We start from the raw sequence: 16834 nt of genomic DNA on the forward strand, positions 1-16834 counted from the left end.
AAGAGGAACAGGTGTTTTGCCTGGTGTTGGTGCTATCATCCTCGATAGGAGTCTTGCAGTGTAGAACAAACTGGGAGTCACTCCAAATGTGGCAGAGACTGATGGGGCTCCACTGTTCAGATGAAATGTGTGGGCACAGCACCACTGGGCAGCTCAGAGGTGCTGGTCACTTCTTTTTTTAGCGTACTTACAGAAAAGGTTTGTTCAGAGCCTTTATAATCCAAAACTTCCTTTTGTCCTGATCTTGTTTATGTATCCCAGCATGACCAAATACCCAGTAACTGCCCCCCTTGTCCTTTTCATTTCCTTTTTCATCCATCAAGATGTTTGGCATATTTAGAATTTGTTAAAAAAATAGTCAAATCCACTCTCAAGGGTCCAAAGAGGAAATTGGCCAGTGTCATATTGTCAGAAGTCATACACAGCCCAATGACACACTTTGACACCAAGATTTAAACAGTAACCAAAGGACAAGAATTAGTTACTGTATTATCTTCTATGCACGGAAAAATAACAGAAAATATTTCTCCTATTTCAGATAGAGGTGGGAACGTTACAGTACCAAGACAGCAGAGTAATTGTTTTTGCATTACTACCTGGAAGATATTTCTTCTCTTCCTCCTTCAATGACACCTTAAAACTGTGTAAAAAAAAACCCACAAAAAAAGTAATCCCAAAGTACTGCTTTGAAAATCTGAAGTGAGTGACTTAACTTTTCACCAGCCCTGCATTTATGTGGGCCATAAGTTCACTTTGCCTTTCTTGCCCTTCTGCCAGCAATACTTAAACTTGCCTACAGCCAGCAATAATTAAATTCCCTTTGCATATTGTTTTAAAGCAGCTGGGATATGTAAACCATGTAAGCATAAGCCTCTGAGAACATGGAAGCAGTGAAAGTGGCTGAATAACCAGAGACAGCCCATGTATTGGTAGTTAAGTTTCTTTTAGTTGGCTACGGGTGTGTGTCCCTACAATATGAGCACTGGTCTGTTTTCTTTCTCTTGCACCCTCTGTGTTGCTCATGCCTGCCTGTCTGTCTGTCTGTCTTTTGTCGAGCTCAGGAAATGTTGCCAACTGTTGTGCAAAAACGAATCGATTACAGATCTTAAGGGCCTAGCACCTTTGTAGGTGAATGGGCCTCTTTTAACTTGAGTTCTACAGAATTACCAAGGATTGTTGCCTGGACCAGTGACTGATGTTGGCTGGCAGCTGGGGGAAGGAGGGATAAGAGCTGGCTGTGCTGCCTTGCGCCTCTGGGAAGGAAAGGCTAGCTTCTTCCAGGGAAGAGCACTGGTTAGATGGCCACATGATGTGAGTGTGTGCAGGAAGCTCAGTATGTCAGATACCTTCCTTCACCTGAGAAAGAGCTGTGAAAAACATGCAGGCTGAGCTGCCTCTAATTTCACTGGGACACTATCCTGTAGTAAAATGCTGTCCAATTCTGGACTAGCAAACATGATACTCGGTTGTCTTCAGCCCACTGGCTGGGGAAGAATACTGTGGGTGAGCTGGGTGCTCAGTGCAGACTGGCGGGTAGGCTGTGTGCTTTGAGTATGTGGGGCTTTGCACTTTATAAGGCAACATAACACTCCTAACAGGCTGTTGTCAACTTTTTATTTGGAACAGTGGCTTCGTGGATGTTTGTTTAGGCTTTGGTCATTTTGTTGGTTTTTTTTTTTCTCATTTGGCCTTAGTTATAAAGCCTTCCAAAACAGTGGAATTATTTTTGTATAGCTTCTTCCGTGCTAATTTTATCTTATCCCAGTGGCCTAAGAAAAATGGGTTACCTTCCTCTCACTGGAAGAGGTTTGGAAGATAGATCTCTGCATTTAGGATGAGTGTTTCTGAAGAAGTACAAGAGCCTCAGTGCTGTGTGGAGTGGTGGACCATTGTCAGAAGTCTGTGTTTGTGCCACAAAATAGCTTGGGATTAACTTTTTCAGGTTGATCTGCTCCTCTTTGACATCTACAGTGACCTGTCATCTGTTCTGCCATCAGCTGGAAATACATGCATAAAACAAAACTCATGGAAGGCTAGAGTCTTAGGACAGTGCAGGGATGTATACAAAGAGGCAGGAAACCATAATTTCTGTGGTATTTCTCCTTTCTTAGATTGGAGTTTGAGTGTAAATGTTTGGGGTTTTTTCCCACAGACTTCTAAAGAGTTCATTTCTGCCTCTCTCTCTTCTACTTCCTCCCCTCTTCACCTGCCCCATCTTCCTCTTTTGTTTCTCCTCTCTCCCTCTCCAAAAGGGATAGTTAAGCCAAGACCTGTTGCTTGTGAAGAAAAGCTGAATTATGAGTAGGTGTTCGACTTATAAGTCTCGGTCTTATAAGATCTGTCACTGGTTAACATAATTATACCTTTGGCAGATGTTTTCCAGCTTAGCATTTGACTTCTCCATTCTTTGTGGTGTTTGTGGTGTGGTGATGAGGGCCTGATGTTTTGCAGTATGAGTTCGCACTCCCTGAGTGGGATAGAGAGCCACTGCCATGAGGGCACACTACTGTGAGCTCCCATCAGGTGCCCTGATCTGTAAACTAAGGAGTGTGAGCGAGGCTCCTGCAGAGACAATTCTGACCTTGCCGCTGACATCCAGCAGCAAAAGAGACGTAGTCCGGTGTGAAGGTCACACGTGGGCTGGATTTGTGGGCTAGGAACCCTGTATTTATGGCTAGGTTTGGCTCCCTACAAACATAGACTTGGTTCATTCCTGACATTCATGACTCAATGGGATGATTCTTTTCAGCAAGCTGGTGATGGCCTCACTGTTGTGCTGTATGAACGCAGAAAGTGAAGATTTTATTCTTCTGCCACAGCTACAAGAGAGTCTGAAGAGGGGAAAGATGAAAAGCTGCTGGGCACCATCCAGAGAACTTCCTACTTGTGGAACTATATGGCCTTTTCCTCATGTCCCAATCCCATTCCTTTCAATATTTTGTCCTGAAGTCTCTTTGTTCAGGTTACAATAGGAATACAACATATCATACATTACCTTTTCTCTACCTTTTCTAGGGCTGAGCACACTTCTACTTGGCTCAATAGATTCCCTGGAGCTCTCAGCATTATCACATACTTAGAACTGTTTCTGTACACTTTGGGACACCTCAGATTTTACTCCCATTTGTGCCCTGTTTGAGACCATGACTACTGTGTGTCTCTCACTTCTGTAGTCTTTTTCTCTCAGGACAGCTGCCATCTCTCATTTTCCTTCACCAGATATTTTTTGTGAGTGCTCATTGCAGGATTCTCTCCACCCCTTTGGGCTGCTGCCTTTTTGCCTTCTGTTTTCCTTCCTTATAGCTCTAGCAGTCCATTTACATTTGAATTTTGGTACATCCCTTACAACTTCTATTGCCTCTGGGGGAAGGATGATGTCCAGCAACTGGGGCAGCACTCCTCCTTCCTCCCTCTTCTTGGTGATTGAGCTTGTGGGGAGGGTCGGGTCTGAGGAGATGGTTGGGGTTGAAGCAATACTGTCATTTTCTTGCTGTCTCTGCTGCCCAGCAAGGGAACTAAAACCATGTTTTTCTGTCTCAGCCACAGAGCAACAACAAAACCAGTATAGTAAGCACTGCAAAAGAAACACCCCCAGTGCAGACGTCCATGGTATCTTCCCCAACCGCTATTTTTTTCCTGTTTGGTTTAATTTTGATTTTGTCCTCTCCCCTTCTCCTCCCAAGCCCCTTCCCGAGTGCTGCTTGTGCCACTCTGTTTCAGCTTATGTTTTGGCTTCGTTCTGTCTGTGTCCCTGTGCTGCTGTGGGGCCGATCACAGCCTCACAGGCTTTGGGATGGGGGTGCTGAGCAGAGCTGTGGTTGGATGTGGGGATCGCAGCTTGCCTGGACTTCCCCGTGTGCCACCCCTGTATAGTTCTGTGTGTCCCGTTCAGCTGTTCCTGCTGGCTTTGGGGAGGATGGTTTTGAAGAGGAGAGTGTCAAGCTCCATCCTCTTCCAACACTCAAGAAATGGAGGATGGACTTCAGGACACCAGAGAGGAAAGGGCAGACAAAGGGTTTTTAGAAGAATCCTTTGCTGGCCTGTTTGGCCTGCTCAGTTGAGTGGCTGATCTCCTGCAACTCACTGACTTGCTGGGCTGGCACTTTCTGTTCGGCCTGTGTGCAAGCTCTACAGTGCCAGTACAGTGGCAGTGCCGAGCACATTGAATGGCACAGCTTGGGTGTGTGGCCTGCCTCAGAACCCGTGGAATCAGGCAGCAGGGCAGCGGGTGGCAGATGCAGATGGGTGAGTGTGCAGCACTGCCCAGCACTGTCCCTGATGCCCTTGCTGAGCCACCCAGCAAGAACGACAGCAGTGGGAGGAGATGGTGCAAGATCCTGAAGTCTTGTCCTGGTAATGAAGGGATGAGTGCAGGAGCTAGTTAGCACCCATAGGCCTGGTAGCTGCTCTTTGTTGTCTGTCTCTGGAGAGTTGGATTTGGCATTTTTGGGGCATGGGAGGGTGGGATTTGGTGTTGGGGTTTTTTTGTTGTAGAATGAAGGATTCTTGGGACACTTCATAATTTTCTGCTTTCCTTTCACTGGCTTTTTCATTATATTTTTGATACGGAGAGAGCCTTTCTAAATTATTAAATATGGTTATTATTGAAATTAGAGCTCATTTCAGAGACTTTTAGAAAAATGTGCCTTTTTCATAGTTCCTTAGCAACTCCTCTCTGAGAGGCATTGAGGTGGTCTGGCTCATCCTATGGTTTTTATGGAAATTATGAATGTCCCTTTTTTAGGGTAAAACACCCAGCAACCTTTCCAAAAAACTGGGAGACAAAGGCCCCAGCCCAGTATTATCCTTTCTTACCCCCTTCCTCTTCTGAAGCATTTTCCAGTGAGGATGCTGCTGAGGGGTCATTACCTCATGAATGGCTGCAGAGGGTGCAGACTCACTGCTTGGTTGCCCCCTTGTGTCTGTGCCAGCCTGGTTCACTGGAAGTGAATTAGGAATTAGGGGCAGTTGCAGGGAAGCTGGGGGCTTTGTCTCCTTGTGACTGTAGCTTGTAGTGCAGCCTCTCTCTTAATGAAACCTGTGCAGGAAGTGTGTGCGCACGCACGCAGGCACACGTGTGCTGTTTGGAGTTTGTGATTTGATTTGACTTTTTTAATGTCAGTCACCTTTTCTCCACTTTCTGGGGAGTGAAAGTAAATTAGAGAATGCTTTGGAACTAGAGTTTAATGATTCTTCCATCCTTTCCTAGGAGCCTCAAACAACTGTTGTCCATAATGCTACAGATGGCATAAAGGTAAGGGATGGGAGTGTTGTTAGAAAAACCTCTGCTTCTCTCTTGTTCTTGTCTTCAGGTGTCTTAATTCAGTTTCTACCTTTCCAATGTCTGGTCTGTAGCATGCTCCTGAATACTGCTGACAATAGACTAGGAGGGTTGTGTTATATGGCTGTGGATCTCTGAAAGAGGCTGAGTAAAAACAACTGTTCAGATAGTAACACATCTTTCCTGTTGTGGTGTATAACCACCACTCTCTTTCATATGTGGGATGGAAGAGGAGATATAGGCACTTATGCAATTTTTTTTTTCTTCTGCAAATGCACACTTCCTCTGAGAAAGCCTAGGAGCCCTTCTTTAGCTTCTTGTGGCTATTCTTCCAAACAGAAGCAACTCATTAGATTTAATTTGACAGAGTTTGGTAACTTCCACACTTGTAGAAGTTCTGGGTTAAGAGCTCGAACATGCAAAAGCTGACCAGAGATGCTGTTACGTTATGCTTTGTATTTGGCCTGCTTACATTCAAATCTTCCTTGTACCATCCTCTCCCTTCCATCCCTGCCAACGTTTTTGTGCTTTTCCCCATCTTTCTTCACAAAGAAATCAAACTATTTGCTCATTCTCCTGACTGCTGATGCCTGGTAATGCTCTGTTCTGCCGTGCAGGGTTCCACAGAGAGCTGTAACACCACAACTGAAGATGAGGATCTGAAAGGTAGGTATTTTGCCTGTAATTTCTAATACAGCTAAGTGTAGGCAAGGGATTCTAGAGATTCAATCATTGCCTTGAACTAGCTTCCCAGATTTCTGTGTCTGACTCAGTTCATAAATTCGCCATGACGCTGTCATTCCTGTCACAGTGGGACCATGCACTGGGGAACTGTCTGACTTGGCCTCTGTGGTATATAAACACTGAGCTAATTTGTTTTCGTCTCAGAGTTGGAATTCTTTTCTTGCATATATCATAATCTGTTCATCTCCAGTCCATTTCTAGGTGTGGAAAATCCCTACCAGTCCCTTGAGGTTTGAACTCTGCTTGTGTTTTTCTGCTTCCCTGTAGATTACAGAGAGTTGAAACCTCTCTGTTACTATTCAGTCTCCCTTTTCACCCCTTTCTGGGAATATCTTTTGTGACATGCAAAGACTTCCCTTGTTATTTTTTCTCTTTGGGTCTATTTTTTTTTAAGATGAAGATCATTCTCAGCCTGTTTTCCTTGACTGAGATATCAGTAGAGGGAGAGGCCAAGAAGAGATTTCATATCTTTCAGTGATCATATCATAAATATCCTGTGCTCGTAAAACTCTTTAAGTGAAGGAGCTCCAAGTTCCATATCTGCTCATGGTGTTTGAGCAGCTATCTTTTGCCTAACCTCCCTAACGAAGAACGAGCAGACATTTTCCTGAATAAACAAGTTTGAAATGGGTGAAGGTAGTTTGTATTCTGAGACAAATGTATTAATAACTTGCATTTTGAGGCAGAGGTATTCTCATTCTCCCTGTAATTCGTCTGAGTTACATATCCAGGGAAAAACCAGTGCTGACCCTGTGATGTAGCAGCAATGCCACCTCTGTCAGTGGGGTAATTCCTGATGCTTTTCCTCTGGCTTGTCACAAGCTGCTGGCTCCTCTTCTGAGGAATCACAGGGAGCAGAAACACATGCCATTAATGTGTTTGAATGAGCTCTGCAATACAGATTGTTTCAGATAAGACCTGGCCTCATTACAGGACAGTGTTCTAGCTCCCACTTTTTTGCCAAAGAGTAAGCTGTGGTTTAGGAACCTAGCTTTGAGTGAGGGGAACTGGATGGATTTCATAGTACAGTAATAAATTTGAGTTATCATCCCTTCTGGATAGCCATCCAGAACGGGTATTTGTCCAGAACCTTGTCTCCTGTGGCACTTTTTATTCTGGAGAGGTTCCATGGTTGAGGTAGCTGAGCCAATGGGTGTTGTAAGTCAGGAATACAAATGCTGCAAGGAAAAGAAGTCTAGGACTGGAACAGAAGGTGGGTAGGAAGGAAGGCAGCTGGTCAGTGTACAGAGTTGTATAGGGCTGCATTGCTACAGATCAAAACTATGTTTTGGTTTTTTTTGGCAGAGGTTAGAAAATTTTGTTATGATATTAATAGAAGGGAGCATTTGAATGGTGATTGGGAGCGAAAGAGTTTGCACAGTAGTGGTTTGTGCTGTGGCCAGCACTGGTAATTTTAATCCTCCAGTTATAAGTGTAGCTGTGTTCACCAGTGTTCTTTTTCCATTCCTGCCCTTCCACATTTTAAGATAAGCAAGCACTTGAGCAAAACTCAGTAGACCAAAAGGTTTGGGAGTGTTGAAGTTCTCAGTGTTCTGCATAGCCATGACTCTTAGAAAAGGGAAGTGCTTGTGCAGTTCCTCTGCCAACTTCTTGTTTTAAATAGACACCAGGATACACAGATCAGTTCTGCTGTGCTGTGGGCGACGTTATCTTTATCCATCAGTGACGGTTGCCTCAGGGAATTGTTGTTTCCACTGTGGTGGGGCTAAAGGCAGTGCGTGTCGTTCCTTCTTCCTCGGCCCCCCTGCCCTTGTGTCATTCTAAATTGCACAGCAGGTTCATGTTGTCGAGCTGTCTACTTGGCTTTGCCCTGGAGGATACTCCTGCATGTTTTGTGCCCAGCATTGTTGTTTCTTTAATGTTCTCCTATTTACTTTCTCTTTTTTTATTTACTGAACTTGCGTGTTTTGTTTGTGTTTGTGTTTTAATTCCCTGCCATGCTAGCTCCCCCTCTCTCCACCGGGGACGGCAGCTCAGTGCTTGAAGGACGGAGGCACAGTGAGAGCAAAACACAGACTGAGTCCATGCAGTCCCAGCTTTCTCTCTGTTTCTCAGCCAGTAAGTCCAGGGGTGCAGTGCTTCACAGCATCTTTTTCTCACCCCTTCCTCCACCTTTCCCATTTCTCCTTACCTAAGATTTTTCCTTTCCTCAACTTCCTTCCAATATGTTGATTTTCCATTTCCAGTGTTCCAGAATACAAAGAAATCATCTCCCTTCCTGCAAAATACCCTCCTTTGCACACTGAAATTTTCCGAACATTTCCTTCCCTTTCTGAAAAAAAAAAACCAAACCAAAAAAACAACCAAAAACCAGAACCTCATCCTAGCTAATTTCATTCCCTTGCTTTCATCTGGGTCAGATGTGGAGTTCTCTGCAGAGACACTGCCTTTTGGGGTTTCCTTGGGCAAGTCACTGCATCTCTTAGTTTTCCTTGTGGTAAATGGGGTCAGTGGTGCAGGTCTGCTTATGTGCTTATGGAGGGGATGCATGAGACTGAATTCAGTCTCACTCATCAGAACTTCTGACATAGATGGTGTTCAGAAGTACCAAAGGAACAAAAACCAGTTTTTTCAGACTACTTTAAGGTGCTTTGAAAGGGAGGCTGTGGCTCCTGAAAGACCCTAAAGCATTTTTGAATCCATTATCAGGTGCTTTGAGTGAAAATTCTGGGATAATGTTGGCTCTGAAGAGCATTTGTCTGTCACCAGCTTTACCTTGTGTTTTTCTTTAGCTCAGTTAGCTGCTACTATGGTTAGTCTATGAGTTATGGTAAGTTCTGCCTGATATCTCCTGAACTTGCTAGCACTGTAGAGGAGCCTGTGGCTGAAGAACTCTGAAAAATGCATATGAAAAAAGCTATTAGGTTGGAGAAAATCTAGGTAGAATTCATAACCTTTCTCCTACACAGACATACTGTACTAGCTGCCTGACTTTAAAGCAATAGTAGAAGGATCTTTAGTGTGAGCTGGGAACATCTGGAATATTTGATTTTGTTCAAGTCAGTCTAGAAAGGAAGAACCAGGTGTGTCCTCTTCTGTCTCTTCCTGTCGTATTTCCCTGCTTTTCTACACACAGCACCAGTATCTCATATGATTCAGCAGTTGGAGCGTCTCTGTTAGTGGCTCAAAGTATGAAGCAGCTCAAAGGATGTCAGACCGCTGGTTTGTAAGGTGCAGTAGGAAAGGTGTTTTGCCTAGCCAGAATGGAAGGGAAATGATCTCTTCTGAAGTCCTTTTTGCTGTGAGCTGTGCATCACTGCTCTCTTATTAATTCCTTCCTCTTGCTCATAGCAAGGCCCTGCTTGGTACACTGAGAAATGCTGAATCACTTCTCTGCCAAGTGGGTCAGTGTTCTCCCACTTCCCTCCAAGTTGAGATGTGCAGTGATTTCAATATCCTTACTTTCTTTAACCCCATCTTGTACTTGCCCTTGTGCTGCTGTCACTACTCCGACCACTGTTTTAGGTCGCCCTCAAACTTCCTCTGGCATTGGTGCAATTCCTGCTGTGCTTTTTGCGCCAGTGCCCGGGTGGCCCCTGCCAAGCAGTGTCTGGCCCAAGTGATGTGACAGAGGCAGGAGAGCACGTAGAAGTTATTGGGATGTGGATGTGTCTGTGTGCTGACCGGGGCTGGGGCTCTGTGTGTCTGTACTTCTTTGTTGGTTTTTATTTTACTTTCTAATTTTTGTCTGTTTATTATTTTAACGCTTACATTTGTTTTGCAGCTACACAGTCTTGTGAAGAGAAGCTCCATGCCTGGGACAGCCCAGGGCAGACATTGGAGTTAGAGCGTGCTCGGTCGGAGCCTTTGCTAACTCCAGTAGTTCCCTTTGTACTTAACCGAGCACCGTGTAAGTTAGCAGCTGGGTAGCAGTAGTGGAGTAGTGCAACTCATGCTAGTTACCCTAGGTGTAAAGTTCCCTCCTGTCTCCTCCCCTGCCCCTCACCCCGTCCGTCCGGGCCGGGCCGGGCCGGGCGCTCCGAGCTGGCGCCATCGCTGCCGGAGGGAGCGCGGCCGCAGGAGGCGGGTGCGGGGAGCGGCGGCGGCCGCCGGAGGGCGCCATGCGCGGGGGCGGGGAGCGGGGCCGCCCTCAGCGCGTCCCGGCCGCGGCCGCCCCGCGGGGGAGACAGAGCCCGGCCCGGCTCGGCCCCGGCCGTGAGAACTGCTGCTGCCGGACGCGCCCGCCGCGCTCCCCGGCCGGCCGTGTGGCTGCTGTGCCGGGGCTGCCGGCTGGGCTCGCACAAAGCGGAGTGGAGCAGCCGCGGGCCACGCTCGATGACCGTGCTGGTGCACGTCGCCTCCCGCTTGTGCCTCTGCCGTGCCAGTTTGGAGGACCCGCGGATTCATCGGGAGCGGCAGGCGCGAATGCCGTCCCCCTGGACATCCCGAGGCTCTCTGTCCTTCGGACAGAGTGGTCACCTCCCGTGTGCCGGTTCTAGCTCGGGACATGTAGTGAAAGCCAGGAGACGAGCACAGTCTGATGGGATGGGCTGGTGTTGAAGGACAGGCCTGATGGCAGTGCATCAGGGCATCTTGGGAGGGGATGCAGATTTCCTTAAGATGAGCCCGCACACCTCTGGACTGCAGACTCCCTCACTCATCCCAAATGCAGCTTTCCCGTGCACTCCATCTTCTGGACATTGGTAGTGCATGGTTTGGAGGTCCAACAAGTAGCCCTTCTTCATGTGAAAATAATCCCAGACAACTTGGTTGTAAGGACATTTTTCACAACAGGCTGTTGTGAAAGCCCACATAGCCCACTGTATTGTTTTGACTCATTCCCTGTGTACATCTTTTCACATGTGGAAGGGTATACAGCCTGCATAGTAAAACCAGCCCCCTTACTGTTATGAGCCAGATGTCTGAGGAGTTTCTGAGGCTGTCTCAGTAGTAAAATTCTCTTAACTGAATTCCAGAGTGAGTATGGACATCTTTCATAGCCAGTGAGACTATTACCTTGTTGCTCTTTGGCTGCACTTACCAATGGTGGGATGAGGTGCATGGGCAAGGGGGAGAGCAGTTCAGAGTAGCATCTTCTGGCATTTAGAATGGAATTCAGTTTCCCTAACTTGACCATCTAAGGATAGTAGGTCGGATTTAAACACCATCCCCCTAATGATAGGCATCTAAGATGCCTATGTGAGACTTCCCAGAAATCCCAATTTGTTTCAGGGCCCAAAGGGAGAACAGTCAGGGAACTGGTTCCGTTTCAGACACATATATTTTAGATGCTGAAGGGCACAAGAATGGCAGTTCTAGTGGTAGGAATTATGTATTATCTGATAACATTGAAAAGAATGCTAGGGAACCTCTTAAATCCATGTATAATGTGCAGAAGAGTCTACCTACAGGTGTGGGGAATGCTGAAGAGATGTAAGGTTGTGCATATAGACTCAGGCATAGGTATGGTGCACGCAGTAGTCATAGAATAGAATTGTGTTGTTTAACAGACCTAATTGAAACTTTGTAAATATTATTAGTTCTTGAGATCAGCATGGAGGATGGAGCACTGCAGAGGGGATGGGGCCTGGGCAATCTGCTGTGGGGAACCAAGAGAAGAGAGTGCAGAGGTGCTGACCAGATGGGGACAAAACAACAGTAGACAGACAGCCCTTGTCTTCATTCATCTTGGAGTCCAGTGGGCTGGGCTGGGTTAATGGCAATGCTGTCAGAGTGCTGTAAAGAATGGGGATTGGCAGAAGCCGACTACCTGAGGAACATTATGCACTCTCAGACATAGCTAGGACCTGCTCATCCAACCCATCCATCCTGCTGCCATCATCTTTCTAGCTTGCAGAAGCCATCCCTACATGTCCCAGTTGCTTTTTTGCAGCATTCACAATAGCTGAGGTATTGATGATGGTGATAGGCAAGTTGTTGGGAGACTCTTTCCAATTGGCTTGATCTGTGTGGTGGCCATTTGTATATGGCTACTGTGGTGAAGGTTTTCCACATCTTAAGCTGCCAAACAACTTCTTCACATGGGCAGGGCCACTGGCATTCATTGGTCAGACTCCGCAGAAGCAGCTCTGGCTGTCATTCAGGAGACACCTCTGGTGCCTTAGACCTTTCTAGAAGGAAAAAAAAAAAAAAGAAATGAATATGGTCTCTTTATTTCTTTTCTCCCTGCATTATGGGATCACCATTTCCCTTTCATACCACTGCCCCCCTACTCTCATGTGGATGACTGTGTTAACTGCATATCTCCAGAATGCTGGGAGCAGCATCCTATGAGATCTAGACTAATGGTGCTCTACAAATTGCTTGTAGGAAGCACCCACTAGCTTCATATTTCTACTGAACTCTTCAGCACAGCTAAATTGCTCTTTCTTCTTGTTCACAGTGCGTAAGCAAGAGATCATTAAGATAACAGAGCAGCTGATAGAGGCCATCAACAATGGAGATTTTGAGGCTTATACGTAAGTAGAGATGCTTTCTGACAGGTTGTTTATCAGTTTGTTTGCAAGTGATGCTCTGGCTCCTGGGTATGAGGAGCTGTCTCACAGTCAGGGATGGTAAAAGGTTTTATCCTTCTTAGCCTACATCAGTTATGAGTAAGGGATGCAGTAGTAGAGCTCTAAATGAATATCAAGTCAACTAGCAAACAGCAACAGGACCAACAATAGAAAAATGTCCTGGGTTTGTAAGAAAAGTGCAGGGGAGGGCAACAAGAAGAGCAGAAAGAGAATAAAAGGAAAGTCAGTAACCTAGAAATTTATTTCATGTGGAATGCCATCTAGTTGGCTCCTTGAGTTACAGTAGGGCTGAGTCTTCAGGAAGCTACTTCTTGGAGTAGGGAGATGTAGTTAGGTGGACACAGGGTGTGGGTCAAATGGCATATCAGCACTTCACTGTGTGAATAGCTCTTGGGCTCAAATGCAAACTGTAAACCTGTACTGCTTTTCTTTGCAGAAAAATTTGTGATCCTGGCTTGACCTCATTTGAACCTGAAGCACTGGGGAACTTGGTTGAAGGAATGGATTTCCATAAGTTTTACTTTGAAAACTGTGAGTGGGTAGATTTGGTAACTCCAACATCTTTCTCTCTACTCTTCCTTTATGTCACCTTTGGGGAGGAAAATTTGCCTTGTTTTTACTGGTTATCAGAATAAGCAGGAACTTGATTGTGCTTGGGTTATGATGCATTTATAAAAGCCAGCAGCCTTTCTGTCAAAAAGCCTGTTCAGCAACAATGTCAATGCTAAATCCCACATCCCTTCACTCTAGGCATACAATCTGCCAGGTGGAAATGTTTTGTACCTGGCATGGACTGCAGGAGTTTTAAAAGTTTGACTCACTTTGACTTCTTAAGATATGAAAATGGAAAAAATTATCAGATTTTGGTGGCAGCAACATGTATGTTTGAGGTAGACATGCTAAATGGTCACGTATAAAGATGCTTTCACTTTGAGTTTTCCCTGGATGGTTTCAGCTCTCTAAGACCTAATGAACCTTTTACATAGACAAGTGTCAGCCTGGGACAGGAAAGAGTTGGGAGAAATGCTATAATTTATGTTATGGGATTTGTCTCCCCTCCTGGATGTCTCCACAGGATGAGAGAATTGAAATTTAAATCCTGAGCTGTTCAATCTGCTTTATTTTGGGGGTTAGGTCAAGGTCCTTAGTATGGGCAATATGTATTTCCCTAAGTATGCAGAGACTTTGTCTCTCTCAACAGCCTATTTATGGAGGGATTTTAATGCTTCTCTGAGGTTTGTTCATATTTAGTGCTGTCCTGGCTTAAAGATCTCCTGATTACTGACTCCTTTGCAATGATATTCTGTAAGTGAAAGATCTTTCCCCATAACTGAAGACACAGCAGCAGAGGAAGTGGGGGCAAAGGGGCCAGGGGATTCCTGGCAGTAAGTGTGCAGTTCCTAAGGAGAACAACAGATGATAGGGGTAAGAATTGCTTGGGTTTTTCCTGAAAAATTGCAGGACCAATTTTTGTGCTATTTCAGAATCCAGTAAAAGGTGAGTAGAATATAGAAGAGGTTGGAGAATGTGGAACGCTGTTCCATCTTAGCTGTAAAATGAACCTGATGGTTTTGCATGTCCTGCCAGTACTGTCGAAGAACAGCAAGCCAATCCACACGACCATCCTGAACCCCCACGTCCACGTCATCGGGGAGGACGCCGCCTGCATCGCGTACATCCGCCTGACGCAGTACATCGACGGCCAAGGCCGGCCCCGCACCACGCAGTCGGAGGAGACCCGCGTCTGGCACCGCCGAGATGGCAAGTGGCTCAATGTCCACTACCACTGCTCTGGAGCTCCCGCAGCCCCTCTCCAGTGAGGATCAAATACGGGTATGGACTCTCAGGGAAGGAGAACATCACACACGCAGCTGAGGCTGTGTGTGTGGGAATTCAGCATTCAAGGCTGTTTAGCTGGCCGTGAGAGAACCATATTTAGTTGTCTGTAGGGCTGAAAACTTTGGCTTGTAGATGGTGTTCCTTTAAGTCCTGTCCTCTGGACTCAGTAGGGTTATCTGCCACTCCTGACAAATGGGAGTCATGTGCCAGACAGCTGTTCCTGGGCATAGGTACCCTTGTAGCAGCTGTGCTTCCCCCCAGGTGCTCAGGTCTGTGCTCGGACAAACAGCTGATCTGAAGCAGAGAGGAAGACTATCTCATGCTGTGCACAGGTTGGCCCTTTCACATCTACCTTTCCATGCTGGGGGTCATTTCAGAGGACTTTTTTGATGATTATGTCATCTTCTAGAAAGGATATTGTAGAATCCATACAGAACAATTTCCGTGCCATAAGGAGTAAGGGTTTATTCATATAAATTTTACTACTGATTTTCTGATAAGCAAGAAGTATTTAATGTACCACGTTGAGAAAACTCAGAGGGGAAAAGAATCTAAACAAACAGTAATATCAGAGGATTTAAAATATCCCCCAATTAACTTGCCAGAATTCATAATTGAAAGAAACTTTGGCTCTAAAATATGTCATGATGAAATGATTGTTGCTTGCTCCTGAAGGACATCAGACCCAATTACTTCTTCAGCATTAAGGCATTCTCGTTTATTGCCTTAGTGGTCTCTTTTAATTAGATGTACAAAGTCTTTCTGCATCCTTTTGTTTTATGCTGAAATATATGTTACATTCATTTTATAGCCCAAAGTTTCCTAATCTTAGGACCTTTTTACTAAGTATTTTCTATTTAAGGGCAAACAAACAAATATTTCCAACTGGGAGGCAACCTTTTTTTAATGTAGTCATTTAAGGATGAACCACTCAAGTGTAATTTCTGCTTGAGTCCTAGTTCTGTGAACAACTTGGTACTAAGCCAAGAGCAGTTTGTATTCATGTTTTGTGAAGTATTCAACCCTACTGAAGGCAATGGGAAGGAATGTGAACTATCACAAGCAAGCTGCAGAGGTCACAGATGGAATTTGAGAAGCAGAAGCCAGTTGGGGGCACCAGAAGCAGGGAAGCTTTCAAGGGAGCTGGAAAATCAGCTGAACTTCCAGGGAGTAATGCAGTGAGAAGGAAAAAGCCTTTGCAGGAAAACAAAAAAAAAACTTGCATCAGATTTCATCACAGAAATATTGAGGGAGATGTCTGTCCAAAAAAAGATGCAGAAGAAATTATTAAAGATCGGTATGGCTCAGTGGCTATGCCTGTGACTTCTGAAGAAATTTAGGAATGGAAAGTCTCCTGCAGAAGAGGTATGTTTCTTGGCTGTGGAAATGCTGAAGCCCTCCAAAAGTATGTGCTGGAGGGTTTCTGAAAACTGCAGAGCAGAAAGTATTTCCAAACCACAGAATGTTGGTTAAAACAATATTTAAAAATACCCTGTAAACTAATAGAAGTTGAAGTATTTGCATGCATTTCTGAGTTCTGAAGAAGGTATACCCACAAGCAATTACAGATGGGGTCAGTGTGGGCAGCCCCCATCTGAATGCACTGAATCATTTTGGAGTAGTGTTATCCCACGTGCAGTGAAAGCTAAGGATGAAGAATGAATGAGGTGAGTAAGAATGCCTAACTAGAAATTAGTGGTTTCTTCTCACCTGGCAGGCAGAGTTCAGTTCTGGGTAAATCATCTCAAAAGGAAACTGCAGCCAGAAAAAAAGTTTGATGTTAATCAGAGGACTTCTGTGTAAGGAGAGAGTAGGAACAAAGAAGGGAGAAGACTTATAAGGGAGATTCTGCAAAGATTTGCAGACTAAGAAATGGTAGAAAGAAGGGTTTGGCTATACTTTCATGACAGAATAATGCTAAACAGACATGAAAAAAACCCAGGCTTAAAACTGATCAAAATAAATCCAGTCATTTGGCACATGAGGGTTAACTAGGAAGGGCCTTTGCTAAAAGCAGTCACTAGGGCTGCAATTTCACAAAACTGCAGAGAAGCTCATACATTTGTTTAAATATTAAGTAAGTTCAGAGACAAAATTACTGAAGATTTGAAAAATAAAAACCCTAACAAAAATATAATTATCTCTCAGTTCAAGGCAAAAGCCCAAAAGCCAATGGAAAGTGAGGCAGAAAATGTTCCTTAGGACCAGAGCCTTTGAACTCTCTTTAGGAAACTTCTTCAGCTTCTGTGTCATGGCTGTGAGAGGGTGGGCTCAGGGCTGCTCCAAAGCAGCATGTAAATACATTTTAGCAGTTACTTAATTTTCACTGGCACTCTCAGCCACCTGGAAGGGGAAGTGAGTGCCTCTTACCTTTAGAGGTCTCCTCATGAGCCACAGTTTGTCTTGTGTTAGGGGTTTCTACCTACACCAAATAAATAATTAACCTGTAGAAAATACTTTTTTTTTAATTGTG

The 16834-nt window shown here is 45.1% G+C and overlaps 1 protein-coding gene across 12 annotated transcripts in view; it reads left to right on the forward strand.

The window, feature by feature from the left end:
* Nucleotides 1–16834, forward strand: part of CAMK2G (calcium/calmodulin dependent protein kinase II gamma) — a 119735-nt gene that overhangs the window by 100093 nt on the left and 2808 nt on the right. For 2 of the 12 annotated variants that reach the window (XM_038141576.1, XM_038141577.1), the window contains 8 exons: nt 3541–3609; nt 5210–5254; nt 5899–5947; nt 7991–8104; nt 9771–9896; nt 12390–12465; nt 12959–13053; nt 14110–14355. In XM_038141576.1, coding sequence (XP_037997504.1) covers nt 3541–3609; nt 5210–5254; nt 5899–5947; nt 7991–8104; nt 9771–9896; nt 12390–12465; nt 12959–13053; nt 14110–14342 — 807 coding nt within the window. In that variant the 3' untranslated portion in view covers nt 14343–14355. The remainder of the gene's footprint in view (nt 1–3540; nt 3610–5209; nt 5255–5898; nt 5948–7990; nt 8105–9770; nt 9897–12389; nt 12466–12958; nt 13054–14109; nt 14356–16834) is intronic. The other 10 variants (XM_038141578.1, XM_038141579.1, XM_038141580.1 and 7 more) reach the window with 5 other exon arrangements.

Source organism: Motacilla alba, chromosome 6 (assembly GCF_015832195.1).
Source record: "Motacilla alba alba isolate MOTALB_02 chromosome 6, Motacilla_alba_V1.0_pri, whole genome shotgun sequence".
In the NCBI taxonomy this organism is placed as follows: domain Eukaryota; kingdom Metazoa; phylum Chordata; class Aves; order Passeriformes; family Motacillidae; genus Motacilla; species Motacilla alba.